The sequence below is a fragment of the Oncorhynchus clarkii genome, chromosome 20 (assembly GCF_045791955.1).
Source record: "Oncorhynchus clarkii lewisi isolate Uvic-CL-2024 chromosome 20, UVic_Ocla_1.0, whole genome shotgun sequence".
Lineage (NCBI taxonomy): Eukaryota > Metazoa > Chordata > Actinopteri > Salmoniformes > Salmonidae > Oncorhynchus > Oncorhynchus clarkii.
The window spans coordinates 44,354,921-44,370,836 of NC_092166.1; the positions used below are offsets into that span (position 1 = coordinate 44,354,921).

General features: G+C 42.6%; 1 protein-coding gene across 1 annotated transcript in view; it reads right to left on the bottom strand.

Annotated features, from left to right (window-relative positions):
• The window catches only part of LOC139377446 (rho GTPase-activating protein 44-like), a 111,526-nt gene that overhangs the window by 22,262 nt on the left and 73,348 nt on the right, over positions 1-15,916 (bottom strand). Inside the window, exons 2-6 of the mRNA XM_071120477.1 lie at positions 3,825-3,864; positions 2,223-2,342; positions 2,040-2,116; positions 1,516-1,627; positions 1,239-1,315 (exon numbers count right to left, since the gene is read on the bottom strand). Coding sequence (XP_070976578.1) covers positions 1,239-1,315; positions 1,516-1,627; positions 2,040-2,116; positions 2,223-2,342; positions 3,825-3,864 — 426 coding nt within the window. The remainder of the gene's footprint in view (positions 1-1,238; positions 1,316-1,515; positions 1,628-2,039; positions 2,117-2,222; positions 2,343-3,824; positions 3,865-15,916) is intronic.

Below are 15,916 nucleotides of genomic sequence, written 5' to 3' on the forward strand. Positions count from 1 at the left end.
CTGAGAGGAAGCCCAGGCAGGTAGTTGGCTCTGGCAGATCCCGGCTGGCTGGCAGTTCTGGCAGATCCCGGCTGACTGGCGGATCCTGGCTGACTGGCGGATCAGGAAGAGTCTGGTAGACTGGCAGATCTGGAAGAGTCTGGTTGACTGGCAGATCTGGAAGAGTCTGGCTGACTGGCAGATCTGGAAGAGTCTGGCTGACTGGCAGATCTGGAAGAGTCTGGCTGACTGGCAAATCTGGAAGAGTCTGTATGACTGGCAGATCTGGAAGAGTCTGGTTGACTGGCAGCTCTGGCTGCTCCATGCTGACTGGCTGCTCCATGCTGACTGGCTGCTCCATGCTGACTGGCAGCTCTGGCTGCTCCATGCTGACTGGCAGCTCTGGCTGCTCCATGCTGACTGGCAGCTCTGGCTGCTCCATGCTGACTGGCTGCTCCATGCTGACTGGCGGCTCTGGCTGCTCCATGCTGACTGGCGGCCCTGGCTGCTCCATTCTGACTGGCGGCCCTGGCTGCTCCATGCTGACTGGCAGCTCTGGCTGCTCCATGCTGACTGGCAGCTCTGGCTGCTCCATGCTGACTGGCAGCTCTGGCTGCTCCATGCTGACTGGCTGCTCCATGCTGACTGGCGGCTCTGGCTGCTCCATGCTGACTGGCGGCCCTGGCTGCTCCATTCTGACTGGCGGCCCTGGCTGCTCCATTCTGACTGACCCAATGTCTTGGCCCCTAATGTGTGTGTAATGTGTATGGGTCAGACTCAGCACAGAGGCAGAGGCTGTGGTTGCAGTCTTTTCCTGAGCCACAGTCCTGAATACGGGAAGGGCATTGGAGAGATACTGAGTTATGCTGGAAGTGTGACTGTAAAAGGAAATCCTGGTAAAGGAAAGAATATCCATGGAGAGCCAAGGTGAGGTGGAGAGCCAAGGTGAGGTGGAGAGCCAAGGTGAGGTGGAGAGCCAAGGTGAGGTGTAGAGCCAATGTGAGGTGTATATTAATAAGGTGAAGGGGTATGATGAGGTGAGTATTTGAGGGGCGATCAAACAGTGACGTTCATGTGGAACGCTGTAAAGAGGTCCGTTCACAGAGGATTGAGTTTCTCTCTGTTTTGGAAACGACGGGCAAATCACGAATCCTTTTTTACACACAGATACACACAACAAAAGCACCTTGAAAATCACACAGAGACTCCTCACATACTGACACAGACACCCACACACACTGTCAGTCAGCAGCTCGTACCTTGTGCGTGCCGAGTCCATGTCCAAAACCAGTTTTGCTAAATGTTTCCTTTGTTTCTGGATGTTGGGGATTTCCACCTGAGTGAAATCACATCATAAAACAAAGACACTTTACTCTGGTTTGTTCTGTAGTGTGAAGGATTGGATAGAGACACACGGGCATTGTCATAGGAATCATGTTCTCACAGCTTGTGTAGCTTTGTAGGTGAGATAAATTTGCAGTGGTGACGTTCATGACCATGGTACAGATGATGGTTGTTATGGTCTACAGTAAGTACCTCTGCCAGTTCGTATAGGGGTTCCACCACGTCTCTCTCAATGGTGAACTCAAACAGGATGAGCTCCAGAGCCATCTTCTCCTGTGTCTCACCACACAGCTTCAGCATCTTCCTGCAACCGGCCAATGAGAGGCCAGAGAAAATAGCACATAGCCAAATAGAACACAAAACGAGACCAGACCTCATTTCACTAGAAATTGTGTGGTATTATTGTATGTGCTATCACTATGGCAAAGTCCACACCTTCACAATAATAGATAAAAGTGTTATATGCTGTTAAAATTTGCTGATGCAATACAATAAAGAGCTCAGTCTTCACTAGCAATGACCGTAATAATCGCTCTGCTGTTGATGATGTGTCATGATCATGAATGGGGCCTGGTTCACTGGGTGACACTGCCACGTTTTCCATGTCAGCACACTTTAAAAAATCCCATGACGGATGTGGCAGATGATCATTCTGTAATTAAGGAGATTAATGTATGTGTGTTAGTGTATTTGTGTCTGTTTGTGTGTGCACTCACCCCAGTAGCGAGTCGTCGCCCAACACTGCTGCTCCCTCCACCAGACATTGTGCTAGTGTTGTGAGGGGTAGCTTTTTCTACACAGAAAATAGAACAGCAGAACATGTACCACACTCTACTGTCATATCAATGTCAGCATTACAAGAAGGAAAAGGAAAAATACAGGCAGACAGGCAGACTCACCGAGGGCGATCTGACAGATCTCTTCTCCACATCCACCCCCTGTTGGCCCTGCAGACAGGCGGTCAGCTTCTTGTGGGTGCTGTGGGACACCTGCTTGACCAGCTCCAGCCGCTTTTCCACCTGATGGACAGACAGTAGGATAGGGCTCAGTAAGCTGGGCATCTCTCTACACACACACACACACACACACACACACACACACACACACACACACACACACACACACACACACACACACACAGGTAATCTGAAGTGTGCCAAGTAGGTGTGCTCTTTGAGACTTAAGTGTTCCCTACACAGCTACACTCATCCGAAATCCATCCAGTGGAACCGATGTCACATCCCTTGACAACTTCATTCATCTGTAGCAATTATAGCCAGTAGCCTAGTCTGGGCACCAGCCTTTTTAGCTAACATAACAATCCAATCCTGCCGTTTGCCAAATGACAGGAGTGGCAAGAACTGGAATGAAATAGCTGAACAGAGACGGCAACCAGACTCCCTCAGTAAATCAGAGGGGATGTTCAGACTTTGTCTCCCATTGCTGATGAATTTTGCCTTGGGGAATTCAACACTCATTTCACACATAGCATACTCTTAGGGATAGAGTTTCACATTCAGGATAGAGGTATGACCTACTTGCAGTTCACACACACACACACACACACACACACACACACACACACACACACACACACACACACACACACACACACACACACACACACACACACACAGCAAACAGGCATGGCCTAGACCTACAGTATCAGCAAATGTTTGGACAAAACTACTCATTCAAGCCTTGTCTTTATTTTTACTATTTCTACGTTGTAGAGATGCAGAGTAATGCGATGATCTCCGCATGTGTGGTTCCCACCGTGAAGCACGAAGGAGGAGGTATGATGGTGTGGGGGTGTTTTGCTGGTGACACTGTCTGTGATTTATTTAGAATTCAAGGCACACTTAACCAGCATGGCTACCACAGCTTTCTGCAGCGATACGCCATCCCATCTGGTTTGCGCTTAGTGGGACTATCATTTGTTTTTTAACAGGACAATGACCCATCACACCTCCAGGCTATGTAAGGGCTATTTGACCAAGAAGGAGAGTGATGGAGTGCTGTATCAGATGATCTGCCTCCACAATCACCCAACCTCAACCCAATTGAGATGGTTGGGGATGATTTGGACGGCAGAGTGAAGGAAAAGCAGCCAACAAGTGCTCAGCATATGTGGGAACTCCTTCAAGACCGTTGGAAAAGCATTCCAGGTGAAGTTGGTTTAGAGAATGCAAAGACTGTGCAAAGCTGTCACCAAGGCAAAGGGTGGCTACTGTGAAGAATCTCAAATATAAAATATATAAATATAACATTTGTTTAACACTTTTTTGGTTACTACATGATTCCATATGTGTTATGTCATGTTATGTCATTTTGTCTTCACTATTATTCTACAATGTAGAAAATTGTACAAATAAAGAAAAACCATTGAATGAGTAGGTGTGTCCAAACTTTTGACAGGTACTGTATATTAGGCCTTTATAAGCACACAAACACACACATAAATGCACACACACAAAATTAAATTTTTACTAATTTCTTACTTGTAGAAGGTCTTCGCTTAATACTTCTGTTTTTTCAGCTCTGCGATGAAGATGAAGAAACAGAGACGATTAGGGTGGAATGGGGAATTTGGGGAGACATTATATTACAAGTTATCGTGGGAATTGGTAAATGTATGCACGTACCGATGAATCAACGTAATTAGAGAGCATTTTCATTTGGATAATTCATTTCCCTGATAATCCCTTGACCTAACCATATAACAGGAAGGTTAATTTTACTAAACAGTGTGCCAAAGAAAAAAATGTAACATTCTTCTGAGTAACAGCCATTTGGCTGCCTTATAGAACAAACTAGGCCAAGCTCCATTTGGGACATTTATGGTGTGTAGTGAATAGAAATCTGACATATTACGTCACCCACTCCCTCATCACTCACTGTCACAGTATATTGCTCAATACTGTACAACAAACATAGTTTTTTTGTTTACTTTAGCTAAGTTGCCATTTTGTCAGTTACTTTGGTATAACGGAGAATGAGGTTGCTAAGATCACTAGGATGAGCATGAATGTATACTTTCACTAAGGTGAATAAACAAAATAACCCACTGAAGGTAGAGTAATAAATAAATAAAAAATCACAAACATATGGCATTTTCATGCGTTGAGCTAACCATATACCAGGAATGTTCACTTTACATTGGGGGAGATCTCAGCCACAAAGTCATAAACTCTGCCTATTTCTTCTTCTTTAAGGTTTTATGGCAGACTACAGCTATTGGTGTATTATTGGTGTATTACTATTGGTGTATTACTGTACGAGGTATTGAAACAAAAAATATTCATTTCCAGGAAGGGGGGGGGGGGGGGGGGGGGGGGTGATATCATACAAAAAAATATGAAGGCTAAGATGCCTGTGAGGACGGAGCATTCATCGACAGGATTCCTTGTTTGTGCTGATTCTCCGTTTGTGCGTTTGTGTGTCTATACGTCCTACTGCCATTCTTTTTCAACTTCACTCCTTTCTGCCACTCTTCTCACCTTCTCCGTATAGGAGACATACTGGACACCCCTTATTCTTACCACCTCCGTCTCCTTCACCCTAACAGGACACTTCAGAGATTCGGGTGCATGTTCACCACCACAATTGCAGCATTTAGGCTCAGCTGGCATATAATTACCCCTCCCGTCTACATCCACTTGACACATGACCAAATATTTTGCATTTATCACGCTGCATGGGTTTGGGCACGAAGGCTCTCACGGGGTATCTCATAAAACCCAAATACACGTGTGAAAACGGAGAGACTCAAAAAACAATAGAATGGATGGAGATAGGATCTTGACCCCTGCCTACTCTTGTCCAAAACGGTTTAACAGCAGAGTCGTACTTAATGTGAAAGTAAACACTAGTAACATGGCAGTTAGGGTAAAGCACTGAGGTATTATTTGCCCAAAATGGACACAGTGCATACATTATGTGTAATGTACGCGCTTTACAAATACATTTTTATTACTATCAATACAAGTGATGTATTGGTCTCACAGATATCATTCGCGCAAAGGCTAACTAATAAAAAATCACAGTTAACTCCAGTTCACTCCAAACCACACAGATCATGTTAACTATGTCACTATCAACCCCTACCTTCTCCAGCAAGCAATTGAGAAAGCACTCCATCCTAACCCTTGAATGCCAGAGGCTATAGAAACTTAGTGAGAATTGCATTTCCTGCGTGAAGCCCTGCTCCTAGATACCTGCAGCCTTTTCTTCCACAATGACAGAAACGAGGGCAATGACAGAAACGAGACAGAGATTGGGAAAGAGAGAGCGAGAGAGTCAGAAGGAAGGGGGGGGGGACAAGAATGAGACCTGACTGTCAGTTCCTTTCACTCTCTCACCTATTCCCTCACTTCCACCCCCTCTAACAGCTCCTCTCTCTGGCTCTCTGTATCCGTGCCCTGACAGGAATAGAACATAATAGGAGAGAACAGGCAGAGAAAAACAGAAAGGCCTTGTATTTCTGCAGAGGGATCAGCTGCAACTCACAATGAGGGTGATGAGAGGCCAAGCATAGATCTAGATCTGATGGATGGGACTACTGCTCAGGCTCCTAGCCAGTGCCCATTTATATTGTTCAACTCCTATGACAGCGGTTCTATAACTTAGGCTGTTTCTATTCTTAGCTCGCCAGGCCCTGGGTATTGATCTTGATCAGTGTTTCCCAACTCCAGTTCTCGAGTAGCCCCCAACAGCACACATTTTTGTTGTAGCCCCGGACAAACTCACCTGATTGAACTAATTGAGGGCTTGATGATTAGTTGACAAGTTGAATCAGATGTGTTTGTCCGGGGCTACAACAAAAATGCGTACTGTTGGGGGTACTTGAGGACTGGATTTTGGAAGCACTGATCTAGGTGATGAATAACAGGAGAGGCTGGAGCGGAGACTTGGTCTTTATTCCATCTTCAGCAGCCTTTCTGTGCTAAGAGCAGAGGTGTGGACTCGAGTCACATAACTTGGACTCGAGTCAGACTCGAGTCACAAATATGATGACTTGCAACTTGACTTTGACTTTAACACCAATGACTCATGACTTGACTTGGACTTGAGCCTTTTGACTCAACCTCACTTGATACCCTCCCCAAGCCCAAATATAAAAAATGATGCTATTAAAAAGTGTGCAGCGCATCAACTCTTCATTTAATGGATTACATTTTGAATCGAACAGCAGCCAATCAAATTGTGCCAGCTGAGAAAAAGTGGCAGTGCAGAGGAACGTCGGTGGGTGAATTCAGATGGAGCCCTTGGAAAGACGTTACCCAAAATTATTATTTTTGGATATAAAGACAATGCTGTATCAACAGAAGACGGATTGCAACTTGCAACTTGCAACAATTTCCAACTTTGTTCAACATTTGAAGCTGCACAAAGAACGGTAAGTCGTGGCTAATATAGCCGACAGCTATATAATTTATAACTTTACTAGTGTAGCATGTAGGCAACGGAACGTTAAATCAATGAGCCTCCACACAGTCAGTCAATGCGGGAACGTGATCATTGCACCCAAGATTGAGCTACAACTGGCTAGGCAGTTGGTAGCCTAAATCCTGCCTGATGTTACTGCTGTTCCTAAAGCCATTGACATATGTTAGCCTACTGTAACCACACACACAGTGCGCCCCATAGCGATCCTCGATAGTCAATCACTATTGGGGGAGTCTTTCTCATGGCTACCCATGTATTTCCATGGAAATATAACATTTATTTGGAAACTAATAAATATAGAGATATTTTTAAAAGCATTCATGATTTGCATAAATGTAACATACTAACTATTACTCTTGTTAAAAATATGAAATTGTATTACATTTGGTGAAACGCACATTATGATTTGATTAGGACTCGAAACTCAAAGTTTAGGACTTGAGACTTGACTCGGACTTGCCTGTCTTGACATGGGACTTGAGTGTTAAGACTTGAGACTTACTTGTGACTTAAAACAATGACTTGGTCCCACCTCTGGCTAAGAGTAGCAGCGTGTAGCTCCCTATGTCTTCTGCTTAGGTCTTCTGCAGTACACACGTCAACACTTAAAGCTGCAAATAATTAAAGCTGCAAATAAAGCTGCGTGTTAGTGGGTGAAGGTGTGTAGGGGTGGGGTGTGCGTGAAGAGTACATTATAGTACAGTGTCAATGTAACTCCATTTATAAACAATCATCAATCATTTCTGTACTTCTTCTTGGATGTAAACCTGAGGGCATATCAGTGGGTACCAGAACGGTATATATATGGATCTGGCGGGGTCCCTCTATTCTTGGATTCAATCCCTGAGCCATTAGATGGACGGGACTTTGAATGAGATTTACTCCAGCGTATGAATTAAACCGTGAGTTAATGACTCCCTCATACAAACACAGGAACGGTTTAATGAGTGCATTACAAATAAGTCAATTGTTGTGACGGCCAACATTGGAACACTCTCTCTCATTTGCTCACACAGTTACACACACTGACAGTCATTTTCCAGGTAGGGTCTGAGGCTGCTCTAAATACTCTAATAGAAAATGCACAGTAGGCTACAGTCAGACGGAGGAACGACTTTTTGACAGGGGGTGCAGGATTTATTTTGGCCTGATTTAGATACGTTTGCTCAGAATTTCCAAGATTTTGGTAGGCTATTTGTTAGTCAACTTGTCTATAATTAGATACATGCAGCTTCTCTTCTGTCGTGATGTTTCGCTGGAAGACTAAATGAACCCTTGCTCACCAGAGTAATGTCATAAATCGAATGAATGCTTCAATCTAGTTGACATTGGTAAAAGTTCTCTCAGTCATCTCTGCATCTTTTGCGGAGCAACAACTTTTTAGGGACCGGGGAGAAAATGTAATAGCCTACCTCTGAAAGAATGGGAGATTTTCTGCGCAAAATGTCCAAATGACATCAGTTTGACCGGTTGTAAGAAAATAGAAAGCTGTGAAAACCACCCAACATGTTTCTGATAAGATTCCAGTTCGGCTTGGATGCATATTTTACGTGGTTTAAATCCTATCAGCTTTCAGCTACTATCAGTCTATCAGCTTTTATGATGCTGATAAAGATAGCACCTCTACAGATGGCATCTAACTGTGCATTGGCATTCTCTCAAGATGCTGAAAGAAATAAATTATATTTCTCCTGTTCCCGAGTCAAAATTTAGCCTACATTTGGTGTATAATTTTACAGCAAGAAATGCTTAATTGTGCATGAGTTAATATTAAGGCTAGGTGAGAGGTTATAGACCTACAGTCAGTGTAGGTCTGAACAGAAGGCTACAGTTCTCTTGACTGGAGTGTGGACCTCAGTTCATTTTCAATCACCCACGTGGGTATTTGCTCCTTAAAACCAATGAGGAGATGGGAAAGGCGGGACTTGCAATGCGTCAAGCGTCAAAAATATGTCTAAAAGATTAAGAATTTGTCATATGGTGCATATCTTCTACCTGGAACCAAAAAGGGTTATTCAAAAAGGGTTATTCTTCGGCTGTCCCCATAAGAGGACACTTTGAATAATTTGGTGTCAGGTAGATTCCTTTCAGTCTATAGGCGAACCACTGCATAAGAGAAATAGGAGTTGAGTTATCCTGACAGACGTGCCCCTCTCTGGAATCAACATGGAAAGAACATTGGATTTGAAAAAAGTCACCATCCAGTACTGTTTTCATCTCATTTCTAGCATCATGGTAAACATTGAAATTAGGGTAAAACTTAATTAACTTAACCAGACTAGGCTGTTACATCAATCTAATTTCGTCATAAGATGAATATAAATTCAATATTTACTGGGTGCTTGAAATTATGTTGAATTTCATATTTGATTAGATATATTTTATTTGACCTTGTTCCAATGTTTATATGAAAATGTTCTGAATCAACGTCATTGTTTCAACGCCATGCTATCAACCTGAAATAAGAGGTATATTAAAAAAAATGTGAAGCCACAGTCCAATGATTCCTGCTTGAACAGTGACTCCTACTGGTTTATTAGGGGTAATGTACTTCAATGAGAACAAGTCTACCGTCCAGATGCCTACCTCTATGTACCCCTCATTAACTTTGGAAACAAGCTGTGTTTGTTTTCAGCTGAGGTGTCATGTCAACACATTTAGACATTGATCAGCTTCCACACTCATTTGCGTAGGACCCCTAAATAACATTGAATAGTTGAAAGTAACTCTTTTAACTTCTCTTACACAAGCTGATATGTGAAGGACATAATTTCCACGTGAAGCTAGGTATACTATCATTCGTCTATGGTTGATTGGACCTTTGGAAGTTGAGCAGTAGTTACCATTCCCCCTATAAATAGGATGCAAAATTCATGATATTTATAATAAACTTTTACCTTTTGGATATTGTCTTTTATACATGTATATGTTATTCATAATATAAGCTACAGTATATACAGTTCCTTCAGAAATTATTCATACATTTTACATTTTAGTAATTTAACAGATGCTCTTATCCTGAGCGACTTACAGTTAGTGCATTCATCTTAAGATAGCTAGGTGGGACAACCACATATCACAGGCATAGTAAGTACATTTTCCTCAGTAAAGTAGCTATCAGCAAATTCAGAGCTAGGAGGGGGGAGTGGGATATTTAAGATACTCTTTGAAAAGGAGGTTGCTGGTGGGAGGACAGCTCATAATAATGGCTGGAATGGAGTCCATGGAGTGCTACCAACCACATGGAAACCACATCTTTGATGTGTTTGATACCATTCCATTAACGCCATTCTAGCCATTATTATGAGCCGTCGTCCCCTCAGCAGCCTCCACTGTATCCAAATGTTGTTGTGTTACAGTCTGAATTCAAAATGTATTAAATATTATTTTTCCACGCATGGATTGTGCAACATTTGCCCAATATTCTTTTCAAAATTCTTCAAGCTCTGTCAAATTGGTGGCTGATCATTGCTAGACACCCATTTCCAGGTCTTGCCATTGATTTCTTAAGTTGATTTAAGTCAAAACTGTGACTAGGCCACTCAGGAACATTCACTGTCTTCTTGGTAAGCAACTTGGTAAGCAAATTGTCCTGCTGAAAGGTTAATTAATTTCCCAGTGTCTGGTGGAAAGCAGACTGAACCAGGTTTTCCTCTAGGATTTTGCCTATACTTAGCTCCATTTAATTTATTATTTGTATCTTGAAAAACTCCCCAGTCCTTAACAATTACAAACATACCCATAACATGATGCAGCCACCACTATGCTTGAAAATATGGAGAGTGGTACTCAGTAATGAGTAGTATTGGATTTTCCCCAAACATAACACTTTGTATTCAGGCTAAAAAGTTACTTAACTGGCTGAGGTAGGCTATGAGGCTTAACAGCATCTTTCACAATAACAAAATATACACTACCGTTCAAAAGTTTGGGGTCACTTAGAAATGTCCTTGTTTTTGAAAGAAAAGCATTTTTTTGTCCATTAAAATAACATAAAATTGATCAGAAATACAGTGTAGACATTGTTAATGTTGTAAATGACTATTGTAGCTGGAAACAGCTGATTTTTAATGGAATATTGACATTGGCATACACAGGCTCATTATCAGCAACCATTACTCCTGTGTTCCAATGGCACGTTGTGTTAGCTAGTCCAAGTTGATCATTTTATAAAGCTAATTGATCATTAGAAAACCCTTTAGCAATTATGTTAGCACAGCTGAAAACTGTTGTTCCGATTAAAGAAGCAATAAAACTGGCCTTCTTTAGACTAGTTGAGTATCTGGAGCATCAGCATTTGTGGGTTCGATTACAGAATCAAAACGGCCAGAAAAAAAAAAAAATCTTCCAAAACTCATCCGTCTATTCTTGTTCTGAGAAATTAAATAGCCTTATGCGAGAAACTGCCAAGAAACTGAAGATCTCGTACAACGCTGTGTGCTACTCCCTTCACAAAACAGCGCAAACTGTCTCTAACCAGAATAGAAAGAGAAGTGGGAGGCCCCGGTGCACAACTGAGCAAGAGGACAAGTACATTAGAGTGTCTAATTTGAGAAACAGACACCTCACAAGTCCTCAACTGGCAGCTTCATTAAATAGTACCCGCAAAACACCAGTCTCAACGTCAACAGTGAAGAAGCGACTCCGGCATGGCTGGTCATGGCTCACATCAATAGCAGTCTCCCGGACACCCTAGACCCACTCCAATTCGCATACCGCCCCAACAGATCCACAGATGACGCAATCTCAATTGCACTCCACACTGCCCTTTCTCACCTGGAGAAAAGGAACACCTACAGTGGGGAGAACAAGTATTTGATACACTACCGATTTTGCAGGTTTTCCTACTTACAAAGCATGTAGAGGTCTGTAATTTTTATCATAGGTACACTTCAACTGTGAAAATCCAGAAAATCACATTGTATGATTTTTAAGTAATTAATTTGCATTTTATTGCATGACATAAGTATTTGATCACCTACCAACCAGTAAGAATTCCGTCTCTCACAGACCTGTTAGTTTTTCTTTAAGAAGCCCTCCTGTTCTCCACTCATTACCTGTATTAACTGCACCTGTTTGAACTCGTTACCTGTATAAAAGACACCTGTCCACACACTCAATCAAACAGACCCCAACCTCTCCACAATGGCCAAGACCTCTTGGCCAAGACCATGGCCAAGAGCAACTGCTCGGCATCTGACCGTAAGGCAGTGCGAACAGCCCAGTACATTACTGGGGCCAAGCTTCCTGCCATCCAGGACCTATATAATAGGCGGTGTCAGAAGAAAGCCCATAAAATTGTCAGAGACTCCAGTCTCTGACAATTTTATGGGCTGTTTCTCTGCTACCGCACGGCAAGCGATACCGGAGGACCAAAAGGCTCCTCAACAGCTTCTAGCCCCAAGCCATAAGACTGCTGAACAATTAATAAAATCGCCACTGGACAATTTACACTGACCCCCCCGCCCTCCCTTTTGTACACTGCTGCTACTCGCTGTTTATTATTTATGCATAGTCACTTCACCCCTACCTACATGTAAAAATTGCCTCAACTAACCTGTACCCCCGCACACTGACTCGGTACTGGTGCCCCCTGTATATAGCCTCGTTATTTTTACTGTTACTTTTTATCATTACTTTTTATTTTAGTCTACTTGGTAAACATTTTCTTAACTCTTCTTGAACAGCACTGTTGGTTAAGGGCTTGTAAGTAAGCATTTCATGGTAAAGTCTACACTTGTGCTTTTCGGCGCATGTGACAAATAAAGTTTGATTTGATTTGAAGTGGCTCGATGTCTGGAATTCAATCAGCTCAGTTTGAATTGCAGCCTCATCCAGCGAGGGTATTGTTTTCTTGGCAAGGGAGGACAATTCTCCACCTGGGTGGACTGTGAGAGGATCATGTACAAACACAATGATATCCTTGGGCATGCTGTAGTATTCAGATATGGTGGAGAAGTTGTCTGATCCCTCTGCCTGTCGTTCTTCAGTGTGCAGTAGCCTTCCAGATGACAAGTCCAAACCAAACAACTCAAGCTTCCTAGTAAAGGCCTCAAGTTTTTCCAACATGTCCACAACTGTTTTCCTTCTTCCTTGTAACTGCAAATTTAACCTGTTTAAGTGACAGAATTTGTCAGCCCAAAAAACTGTGTGTGTAGCTTGCAGCTAACGCTTCAATGTTTCTGTGTCTGGCCTCTCTGGGGCGGGAAGTCCACTTTGAAAGTTTCATGCTTAGAGTCTGGCTTGGCATTGGGAAAAGATGGTAAGATGAACACACACCTCTCTGTATATTCTTCCCTGAAACTTCGATTTTCATTATCCACCTTTCTTTTGATACAACATTTTCTCTTGCTATCAGGCTAATTGTTCTGAACGAATGTTGATGTTAAAAACAATAGTGTAGCCTACAGTAAGCTACGTAGACCTGTTTTTCCCCACCGATCAATGCACATAGAAATAGACAAAAATAATAATTGAGACATGGTGATTTTATGTTATTATTATGTTATTGTCACTGAGTTTATTATGTACTAATCAGATGTGTTAAAAACATGTTTAATTTGTAGTGTAGGCCAATTCATTGTGCTATATTATATACTAATTATGTTCTGGCCCACCGACTATTAGCTCAGAAAAAATTTGGCCCGGGCCAAACCTAGTTGGCAAATCCTGCACTAGGCCCTCCGTGGAATGAGTTCCACACCCCTGCTATACAGACTTCCTTCTTTTCACTCTGTCAATTAGGTTAGTATTGTGGAGTAACTACGATGTTGTTGACTCATCCTCAGTTTTCTCCTATCACAGCCAATAAATCCTGTAACTGTTTTAAAGTCAACATTGGCCTCACGGTAAAATCCCTGAGCGGTTTCCTTCCTCTCTGGCAACAGCGTTAGGAAAGACTATTTTATATTTTTGTGACTGGGCGTATTGATACACCATCCAAAGTATAATTACTAACTTCACTATGCTCAAAGGGATATTCAATGTTTGCTTCTACCAATAGCTGCCTTTTTTTGCAAGGCATTGGAAAACCCTGGTTTTGTGGTTGAATCAGTGTTTGAAATTCACTGCTCGACTGAGGGACCTTACTGACAATTGTATGTGTGGGGTACAGAGATGAGGTAGTCATTCAAAAAATGATGTGAGTCCATGCAAGAGTGAGTCCATGGAACCTAAACTCAGCAAAAAAAGAAACGTCCTCTCACTGTCAACTGCGTTTATTTTCAGCAAACTTAACATGTGTAAATATTTGTATGAACATAACAAGATTCAACAACTGAGACATAAACTGAACAAGTTCCACAGACATGTGACTAACAGAAATTGAATAATGTGTCCCTGAACAAAGGGGGGGTCAAAATCAAAAGTAACAGTCAGTATCTGATGTGGCCACCAGCTGCATTAAGTACTTTAGTGCATCTCCTCCTCATGGACTACACCAGAATTGCCCGTTCTTGCTGTGAGATGTTACCCCACTCTTCCACCAAGGCACCTGCAAGTTCCCGGTCATTTCTGGGGGGAATGGCCCTAGCCCTCACCCTCCGATCCAACAGGTCCCAGGCGTGCTCAGTGGGATTGAAATCTTCGCTGGCCATGGCAGAACACTGACATTCCTGTCTTGCAGGAAATCACGCACAGAACGAGCAGTATGGCTGGTGGCATTGTCATGCTGGAGGGTCATGTCAGGATGAGCCTGCAGGAAGGGTACCACATGAGGGAGGAGGATGTCTTCCCTGTAATGCACAGCATTGAGATTGCCTGCAATGACAACAAGCTCAGTCCGATGATGCTGTGACACACCGCTCCAGACCATGACGGACCCTCCACCTCCAAATCGATCCCACTCCAGAGAACAGGCCTCAGTGTAACGCTCATTCCTTCGACGATAAACATGAATCCGACCATCACCCCCGGTGAGACAAAACCGCGACTCGTCAGTGAAGAGCACTTTTTGCCAGACCTGCCTGGTCCAGTAACGATGGGTTTGTGCCCATAGGCGACGTTGTTGCCTTTGATGTCTGGTGAGGACCTGCCTTTACAACAGGCCTCCAAGCCCTCAGTCCAGCTTCTCTCCACCTATTGCAGACAGTCTGAGCACTGATGGAGGGATTGTGCATTCCTGGTGTAACTCGGGCAGTTGTTGTTGCCATCCTGTACCTGTCCTGCAGGTGTGATATTCGGATGTACCGATCCTGTGCAGGTGTTGTTACACGTAGTCTGCCACTGCCAGGACGATCAGCTGTCCGTCCTGTTTCCCTGTAGTGCCGTCTTAGGTGTCTCACAGTACGGACATCCGCAGTCCTCATGCCTCCTTGCAGCATGCCTAAGGCACATTCACGCAGATGAGCAGGGGTCCTGGGCATCTTTATTTTGGTGTTTTTCAGAGTCAGTAGAAAGGCCTCTTTAGTGTCCTAAGTTTTCATAACTGTGACCTTAATTGCCTACTGTCTGTAAGCTGTTAGTGTCTTAATGACCGTTCCACAGGTGCATGTTCATTAATTGTTTATGGTTCGTTGAACAAGCATGGGAAACAGTGTTGGGAAACCCTTTACAATGAAGATCTGTGAAGATATTTGGATTTTTTGGAATTATCTTTGAAATACAGGGTCCTGAAAAAGGGACGTTTTTATTTTTGCTGAGTTTATTATGTGACTTGTTAAGCAAATGTTTACTCCTGAACTTATTTAGGCTTGCCATAACATAGCGGTTGAATACTTGTTGACTCAAGACATTTCAGCTTTTAATTTTTTATTAATTGGTAAATATGTCAAAAAACATAATTCCACTTTTACATTAGGCGAGGGATTGTGTGTAGGCCAGTGACAAAAAATATATATTTTTAATTTGGGCTGTAACACAATAAAATGTGGAAAAAGTCAAGGACTTTCTGAAGGCACTGTATACTATCGAAGCAGAAGACACATCTCCTTCAAATGTTTGGTGGTGTTCACAATTCAATATCCATTTATTTTTATTTTTTTTTTTACAAATTATTAATTGATATGTTGAATTCACTTCTCCATCTCAACCAAAAATCTAAGTTAAAGAATAGCACTAAATCAAATCAAACTTGAAAGATTTGTGGTTGAGATGAGAGACATGAATCCAACATATTAATAACATTTAAAATCCACTGACCATCCTT